The sequence below is a fragment of the Musca domestica genome, unplaced genomic scaffold (genome assembly GCF_030504385.1).
Source record: "Musca domestica strain aabys unplaced genomic scaffold, Musca_domestica.polishedcontigs.V.1.1 12, whole genome shotgun sequence".
In the NCBI taxonomy this organism is placed as follows: Eukaryota; Metazoa; Arthropoda; class Insecta; order Diptera; family Muscidae; genus Musca; species Musca domestica.
Genome location: NW_026712155.1, coordinates 8,610,546 through 8,620,570, shown reverse-complemented (window position 1 = coordinate 8,620,570; position 10,025 = coordinate 8,610,546). Strand labels below are relative to the sequence as shown.

At 33.0% G+C, this 10,025-nt stretch overlaps 1 protein-coding gene across 2 annotated transcripts in view; it reads left to right on the top strand.

Moving 5' to 3' along the window:
• The first annotated feature begins 468 nt into the window (after window positions 1–468).
• Window positions 469–10,025, top strand: part of LOC101887533 (box A-binding factor) — a 28,012-nt gene continuing 18,455 nt past the window's right edge. Inside the window, exon 1 of one of the 2 annotated variants that reach the window (XM_059118180.1) lies at window positions 469–985. In XM_059118180.1, coding sequence (XP_058974163.1) covers window positions 917–985 — 69 coding nt within the window. In that variant the 5' untranslated portion in view covers window positions 469–916. The remainder of the gene's footprint in view (window positions 986–10,025) is intronic. The other variant, XM_059118181.1, reaches the window with a different exon arrangement.

Genomic DNA, 10,025 nt, shown 5'->3' with positions numbered 1-10,025 from the left:
GTGTTGCAGTAACTTAAATGCCGAGCAATACCAATCATTGGCTTGCTTATCGCTTTTTTTGAAAACAAAGCGATAAGATAACACCGATATAATAACACCCATACACAGATATACTACTACACTCAATTGAACGTACTCATACACCGAGCTATGTGAAGACCCACTTGCCTTTTGTGGATCTCCCTCCCTCATCCTCGACATTGTTGGTGTTACAAAATTCTACTTGGCAAAGGTGTAGCGCAGACCGCCAATATTTGTCATGGTGGTGGTGTTGGTGGGTGCCTCTGTCTGGTTATCCATGTGTGTGTGTGTGTACCTCTGTTCTGTTGGTACTGGGTAAATAAATCATAATTCACACACATATGCCGATTCTGGGGCTTTGAGTGTTTTGTTTCTTTTTTCCCATTTCCCGCTTTTTTTCCCAATTGTTCAGGTTAACCACAGGTCTGGGGTACCAACTTTTTTAGGTGTTGTGGTTGTTGTTGGTATAATTTGTCATATAGTGCTCTGCTCACCCATACAGGGGCAAAAAGAAAAGTCCATGAAACTGTAACTGTAGAACATCCAGTTAGGGTATCGGTGTCGCTATCGGTGTTAGTACCCATCACAAACCACAATTACCATCGTCACCGCTCAGTGGTTAATGAGATCCTCCTCGCGATCCGTGGTTTTTGACACACACATCAGAGGAATAATAATCGGAATAGGTGTCAAAGAAACGTAATGTGTCGACGCGCGTCTTGAGAAATCAATTTCCAGATTGAAAACTGAAAAAAATTAATGTTAAAAAAAAACAAATTTATGTCGTGCAGGGATTTTTAAGAAAAATCCATAAAAATTTAAAAAAAAACATACTTTTTTGGAAATTTTATCTAGAATTGCACCAGTGCCCGCCCGCCCCTCTAAGTGAATTTTTATGCAAATACTGAAATCTATGGTTTGTGATAGCAGCAGTATTTTAAGTTCAGCCACAATGCAACTTAAGGTAAATTTTGGAAAAAGGAAAAAAACAAAAAAATAATAAAATTGGAACCCCAACAAAAATAAACAAAATGCGAAAAGTGAATTATCTTTCGGAGATTACATATCTTGCCAGAAGAAAAAATGATAAAAAATAATAATATTGGTTGATATACAAAAAAAAAAAAAAAAAAAAAAAAACAATAGGAATCATGTATCAAAATAAAAACATTAAAAAAACCCTATAACTCATAAATAACAATTATTTTAATCAAAGTGACAATAAAAAAATAAATGAATAATTTTCCCAAAACTCAAATTTTTGCCGTCGCAATTTCATTTTTGGTATAAATACATTGGAATAAAATTCAATTTTCAAATTTTAATAAAAATTAAAAAAAATATTGAAAAAATAACATAAACATGATTTGGCAAAATGTATTTTATAAGGTCACAACGGAGGTGAATTTAGGTTTCAATCTTCTCTTGTTGTCAAAAGTCTTCTGGCGTGAAATCCATTCGAGAAGGAGAAAATAGAATTTTACATTTCAACACTGCAGACGAATATTTTCCTCAAAAGCAGTAATATTTTTATATACAGAATTGTATTTTGAAAACAAAAGCCGACGACAGTTGGCCTCATCATTACTTCGAATGAGGAAAAAATTAAATGAAATAACATTTTTAAATACGAGCAGTTTTTACCTCAAATTTATGCGGGTTTTCTAATTTGATAAAAATGAAAAATAGGGGAGGCAAATAACCCAGTCTTAATATTTTTTTGTAATATTCGATTAAGATTCCTTGGAATCCTTGCCTTTTTGGTATAAAGTGTCTTCAGCAATATTACTGATAACAATACAGGGTGAGATAAAAAAATGCCGCAGAGTCAGACGCCAAAATCTTTATAATATTTTTTTTACATTTTATTGAATGAAAGCAAAAAATATGGAAAATGGCATCAAATTTTAGAATAACTTTAGATTTGTTCGAATTGGTCAACTTTGGCACGAATTATGGTCTTCAAAGGGCCAATGTCAGACAGTCACACGCTGCCCGAATGTTTCTCTGCGGTATTTTGGCCCATTCCCGGCGAAGCGCTTGCTTGAGGTGATCGACACTTTGGTATTTTTTTGTGCCAATCTTGCTTTCCAAAACACTCCAGACACAATAATCCAATGGATTGGTATACGGAAATGAAGAGAGGAACCTCATTTCGTAACAATTGTTAGGTGGCGCGTGTTCGTGAGTCCACGTGTTCATGAGTCCTGTTGGAGTGTCCAAGGTCTGCGGCCAAAATGTTTGGGTGTCCAAAATGTCTTGGGTGGCGCGTGTTCGTGAGTGCGATGGTGCTGAGTCCTGTTGGAATGCTCAAGGTCTGCGGCCAAAATGATTGCGTGCCCAAGGCTTTAATACACCCTCAAAAATATTTTCGCTATAATATTCGGTATTTATTCTGATGCCACGGTCGATTAATACGAGCGGAGAGCGACCATTGGCTGTTATGGTGGCCCAAAGCATCACCATGGCCGGCGCTTAAGATCTGGTGGCCAACCGAAGGTGCACATTTTCAGCTGACCTCTTTGGCAAGTAAACACGATCATTTTGATTGCTTACAAACTGCTGGACAACGAATGTTTTCTCATCGGGGACGGAGAAAACCAAATTCGGCAGTTCACCACTTTCGGCCAAGTGAAGCAACACTTTGGCTCTTTTGAGACTATTTTCTGTTGTTTCTGTTGCGGTGTAAGTTTTTGCACTTTTTGGAATTTCAATGGCTTTACTCCGAGCTCATTTTTCAATATTTGTGGAATGGAATATTGCGATATGTTCAGCTCACGAGCCATTTTTCGGCCACTGTGACGCGTGTTTCGATCAAGTCGCTTCCTTACTTTTTGAACCATTTCTGCTGATGTTGCAGCTGTTTTCTTCCGTCCAATTCCTTGATGCTACCAGTATCACGGTAACGAGCGATGGTACGAGACACAAAAGATTTTTTCACATTTAAATGCCGGGTTGCTTTAACGATAGCCACTTGTGGTTTTCCAGCCAAATATAAAGAAATCACACTATCACGCTTGAATTCCATCACGAATAACTTTTTATCTGGAAAATTCTCACCAAAATGCTTTTGTACGCTTGTAAACAAGAGAATGAGCTGTCACTGGAATAATTTTAACAGCTGTCGGACGAGTGGCTTTGAAATTACAGCAGTCTGAAGTTGGTTGCAGTTTTTAATCTCAGCCTGTATTTATATATTTCATAAAAATGGAGGAGGCAAGTTACCCAGTCTTCATAATTTTTTGGAATATTCGGATTATAAATATTAAGGCAATATTACTGATAACAATACGTGGACTATTTTTGGTAGAAAATATTCACCCACAATCCAGTCACCAAATGGGTACTTTTGGTCATTTTTTTCGAAACATGGTTGAAAACTCCCTTTAAATGCGATCGTAGCAAGTCAAAATAATCTGCAAATTTTTTTTAGATCGCAGACTACATTAAAAAGTCTTTAACTTACCTACGCGCATGAAATTCATAAAAATCATATTTTTTGGGGTTAAAACTATAATTCATGTGAGTTTTTGGGAAATTTCTCCTAGAAAATATAATTTTAGAAGGATGAGGTCAAAGACAAAAATATTCTTCATTCGAATTATCAAAGAGAAGAAACTATTATTTTCATTGTGTATTATGAAAAAATTCTTGCATATCGTTGATGCATATTTTTTTACATTTTTTCTCGGTTTTAACTGCCAATTAAACACGTTTCAAATTAAACACGAGTCAAAATCTCCCTTAAAACATCAGTTTTTGGAGAAGGTATCAAAGGAAGATTTATTGTACAATGAATTTCACTATGGGCCACCAAAGAAAATAAATCTCTATTTCCATTATATATCGTGAAAATATATTCATGAACGTAGCCAAAAAAATGGAAAAAAATTGCAATTTTTTTTATAAATTTTTCCTTGGACTTTTTTTTGAATTAAGGCATGAAAATAACATACAATTTCATTTTGAGCAGAAAGTGTCAAAAGATGAAATATTCTACACAAAATTTCACTATAAATCTCATAATAAACTATATATCTAGGTTATACAGGTTTTAAGAAAATTATATTCGAAATATACATATAACAAGTGCAAATTATGTTTTTACGTCTTTTACTGCCAAACTAATAACGTTTTCAATATTAGTCAAAATCTCCCTTAAAACATCCGTTTTGGGAGAAAGTATCAAAGGAAGATTTATTGTACAGAGAATTTCACTATGAGTCACCAAAGAAAATAAATCTCTATTTCCATTATATATCATGAAAATATTTTCATAAACGTAGCCAAAAAATTGGAAAGAAAGTTCATTTTTTTTAATTTATCCTTGCCTTTTTTTCGAATTGAGGCAAGAAAGTAACACAAATCTCCGTTTTAGGAGGATGGTGTAAAAAGACGAAATATTCTATGCAATATTTCACTATAAATCTCAGAATAAAGTATATATCTAGGTTATACAGGTGTTAAGAAAATTACATACGAAATATACATATAACAAGTGAAAATTATGTGTTCACGTCTTTTACTTCCAAACTAAACACGATTCCAATATTAGTCAAAATCTCCCTTAAAACATCTGTTTTGGGAGAAAGTATCAAAGGAAGATTTATTGCACACCGAATTTCACTATGATTCACCAAAGATACGAAATTTATATTTCCATTATATATCATGAAAATAATTGCATCAACGCCAAAAAAATAAAGAAAATATTTCCAAAATTGTCTATCAATTCCTTCTTGGCATTTTTACGAGTTGAGATATGAATGTGAGACAAAACTTCGATTAAGGTAGAAAGTGTCAAAAGAAAAAATCTTTTATATAAAATTTCACTATGAATTCTAGAATAAACCATATATCTAGGTATAATAGTTTTATAAGAAAATTACAATGGAAATCTGTATATTAGAAGTGAAAATTACGTTTTACGTTTTTTTTTTTTTCAAAAAAAAAAAAAAAAAACCCAAAGACTTCTTTGGTGACTCGCGGTTAACATTTTTCAAAATAATCCTTGTATTATTATCTGTAATATTGCCAAAGACAAATGCAAGGACTCCAAGGTATCAAAGGCGGAAGATTTCAAAAAAAAAAAAAAAAATTAGTGAGGGGGAACTTTCCCCCTCAATTTAGATTAACTTGCGATGTGAAATTTCAAAACTCAGATACAAATGTCTTCTTTTTTAGCTCTACTTTCTTAAGATACAAGAATTTTGCTGTAATTATAAATTTGGAGGCGAAGTATTGTAAAGTTCTTCAAAAAAAAAAAAAAAAAAAAAAAAAAAGATAAATAAATAATAAAAATAAATAAATAAATAAAAACATTTTTTCCACGATTTTTTTTTAAATTAAGTGAAGTCCATTATTTTTCCCGCGAATATTAAATATATTCTTAAAGCAGCAAGGACAGGCTATATGATACCCCACAAATAGATTTATATTGGAATTTTTGTGATTTTGAACAGAAATGATTTTTTAGGCGTCAACGTTAGACAAATTAGAAAGTGTAGGTCGATTCTGTAACTTTTGAAATATTTGAAAAATAAACAATGACCAAGATTGTTAAAAAGTTAGTCCTGCCGGCCTATTCTGTTTAGTTTCCATTCAGTTCTAAGACATTCACACTTACTTCAATTTACTTAATATTTATTTCCCTTAATAAGTCTCTTTTCTTTGTAAAGGGGTTCCATGCAAATAAATGACAAAAAAATATTACCCAAAAATATTTTGTTTCCAAAATGTAAATAAAAAAACTGAATGGTAGTACCATTTATTTTTCATTAGTCTGTCTACCCATCTGTCCGTCTGCCGGCCTGTCCATCACCCTGGTCTTATCAACTATCAAAATAATTAAATTATCACTTCTTTACGTTAAGATACTGCCCCGCAGCGTTCACACATATATATGTATATGTATGTATAGCCAACATAAGTTTGTTTTTCCCACATGCCACTGCCTGTGTCTGCCGCTGGCCAAATTCAGCGGAAAAATAATGAAACTCGAAATAATTTAATTACAGTCTTAAATGAGTTAATAAGACTTTAGCACGTAATAAAAGTCATAAATTATAAACGAAATGACAAACCGGACAAAATGAAGCCGTAACAAACACAAGCACACACACACACACCGAGAAAATCCTCCCAAAAAAACATGCTTTGCAATTGGCCAATGAGGAGAGGGAAACTCAAGGCAGGGTGTGGAGAGAAAAACTAATAAAAAAATTAAAACAAAAAACAGACACTGAAAAAGTATTGAAAACCATACAATGGGGTTTTATGGCCTTTGAAGAAACCAAGTGTAAAAAAAACACCCACCAAACAAACTAAGGTTTGGGCTATCATTGTCACAGGGATGGAGCGATGGCGGCGGCGGCTCTAGCAATTAGACAAAAGACCCAAATTGATGAAAATAAGAATAAAACGAACTAAATCGATAAGAAATTAATATCGTCTTAAACCCACACACACATAAGGGAGTGTAGGGCAACAGCCATTTAATATTGAATGGGCACAACAACAGATTCACCTTTATTTTGAGTCGGCTGGGAATGAAAAAAAAAAAAACAAAAAATGACAACAATAATAAAAAAGTTGTGTCTTTCATTCTCTGCGCCAGCGAAAGGCAATGAAATGAAAGTGTCATTTAAGTGCCGCCACAGAATTGCTGGCTTGGATGGAAAGGGCGCGTGTCTAATGTTCCTATCTCCTAAGGCCAACTGTTAGCTGTAGATAATTGGAGAATGAAAATTCATTGATAGAAGAAAAACTAAAAAAAATAGCTAGAATTTTTTAAAGAATAACTTTTAAAGGACTATTAGAGCTCCAATAATGGATTTTTTTCTTTGAGAATATTTTTGAACGATTATCGGGCAAAAAATTTGATGAGAACCATATAATTTTATATATGGCTTGGATGGAAAGGGCGCGTGTCTAATGTTCCTATCTCCTAAGGCCAACTGTTAGCTGTAGATAATTGGAGAATGAAAATTCATTGATAGAAGAAAAACTAAAAAAAATAGCTAGAATTTTTTAAAGAATAACTTTTAAAGGACTATTAGAGCTCCAATAATGGATTTTTTTCTTTGAGAATATTTTTGAACGATTATCGGGCAAAAAATTTGATGAGAACCATATAATTTTATCTTCTATTGCTTTGGCATGCCCTTATTGTAATATCTGCTCTTTGTCTTCCGTAAATCGGAAAAACACGTAAAATGCTTCGTTACTTGCATATGTTGGGCGCGATTTAGAATATTATTTGCAGGACAAGTAGAAACAAAACTGTTGATGTGTTTTAGGATTAGTTTGTGCTTACTTACAAATTAGACATTTTGAAAATTGTTTTTGAAGGATTATCGGAAAAAAACTGGACGGGAACCATTTCATCTTATCTTCCATTCCTTTGGTGTTCATTAATTGACGGGACTTTTAAAACATGTAAGATTCTTCGTTACCTTCATACGCTTGGCGCTATTTTGAAAATAGTGCAGATATCCCCTCTTCATACCGTTAATCAGAAGCCATTTCACATCAATGAACTTGGAGAATGCAAGATATTTTAAATAGGATATTCATTTGGGCGCCACTTTTCCAATATCAACATTAAGTAATTTTGCGAGAAGATGTTCTAACCAACACGATTACAAATTATCACATTACAGCATCTTCGGCTAGAAAATGCGGCTTGGACCTTCAAAGGATTTAAACAGGCCATTTCCTCCATATATGATCTCTGACTTAATTTACGTTGGGCGCCATTTTGAAAAAATTATAGATTTTACATGAAATATACCTTCAAACTTACTTTTGAATTGGGATCTAATTCACATTAATGGACCTTTATATAAAATATAATTTTAAGCAAGAACTTTTAATACCCTCCACCATCTGAAAAGAGTTTGGAAATTTTCAAAAAAAAAAAAATAAATAAATAAATAAACAAATAAAAAAATAATAATAATAATAATAATAATAATAATAATAATAATAATAATAATAATAATAATAATAATAATAATAATAATAATAATAATAATAATAATAATAATAATAATAATAATAATAAAATCCATTAAAAATCTGTTAAAATCTTAAAAATAGAGAATGTAGCCATTATATTAGGGTCTATACGACAACGTGGACCTGAAAAGGCAACTTTTGTCATAAGCCATTACAATATTCAAATGCGAAAAGAAACATTCGGTGAATAATATTGCTAAAATCATCAAACCATACCATAATATGGGGGCTATACCAAAACGTGGACCAGCACAGCAATTTTCTGCCATAGGCTGTAATATCCACTGCGAACTTCAAATACCAAATTGTAAACAATTCCGGTGAATAATGTCGCTAAAATCATAAAAATACCGTATATCGGAAGGTACCATTATATGGGGGCTATACTAAGACGTGAACCTGCACAGACAATTTTCTGTCATAGGCTGTAGTTTCCATTACGAACTTCAAATACTACATTTGAAATAATTCCGGCGAATAATGTCGCTAAAATCATCAAAATACCAAATATCGGGAGGTACGAAGACGTGAACTTCCACAAACAAGTTTCTGTCATAGGCTGTAGTTTCCATCACGAACTTCAAATATTACATTTGAAATAATTCCGGTGAATAATGTCGCTTAAATCCCCTAAATACCGAAAATAGGTAGTTGCCATTTTATGGGGTCTATGCCAAAACTTACATGACCCATTTTAAATACCAAAAGTCCTGCAGACATAATATACATTTGAGCGGAAGCTATAGTGATTTCCACAGACGGACGGATATCGCTAATAGAATTTTATGCTGATCAAGAATATATATACTATTTGGGGTCTAAAATGTGTATTTCGAGGTGTTACAAACGGAATGACAAACTTAATATACCCTCCATACTATGGTGGAGGGTATAAAAATACATAATTTTGAGACGCATTAAAACTCAATTACGCTATTGCCCTTTTAAAATCAATCCTAATATAAAATTGTCTACAAATCTACTCCATTTAATATAACCCCCCACACCTATGATTCATGCTATCATTAAATACCACACAAAACTTGAACCGTTAACAATTCTGAAAGCCCATTAAACTATAAATCAGCAATAAAAATTCAGAATTAAAACAAATGAGGAGTAGGAAATCTCAAGCAAATTAAAAAAAAGGCAAATCAATTTTGGACATCAGAGACAACGACAGCAAAAAAAAGAAAACTTTAAATACAAAAAATAATGGATAAAACTCATAACAAAGACAAAAACAACAACAAAAACGCACCGGCAAACTGGATATACAAACTACAATGAATGCACAACAACAACAACAAATTGAACTCTTAACAGCAACAAAAAAAAAAAATAAATAAAAGCTGAAAGATCCATTATCTTTATGGGCAGTTAACGAAGATCCGCATCGGTAGAGTGGCGTCAAAATTCCTTTTTTTTTTGTTCCTCTCAAATGACACGCAAATGGAATTTCCATCGATCAACAACAAAAACAGACAGGAGATCAAAAAAGAACTAAATAAAACAACAACGACAATGGTCAATTAAAAATGTGTCACACACAAAGTCACACCACCAAAAAACGAGAACGAAAAAAAAACAGAACCCAGAGAAAACAAAAAACACATGGTATTGTCCATAGGAAGGAAGAGACGGGAGAGAGTAGAAAAAAAGGTCATGTTTAGAAAATAATGTCGCCCAAATCCATTAGCCTAGGCTCATTACCAGCAATGTGTTGATAACTACATCAAATGTCCGGTAGATACGCAAAAGGCTGACGGACAGTTCCACTCATTCATTCATGAAAAAGAAAACAGCAGTGGAATTGGACAACTGGAAAAAACGCCGTAAATTATTGCCCTTATCAATTTGACAATATTATCACCTTGACGAAAAGATGAAAGTGTTGTAGATAAAGGATATTCAAAGGATGGCACATTCTTCTGTGAGCTGATATCTTCGGGTAGTGTATGGATGTTAGAAAGGATCTTGAGTTA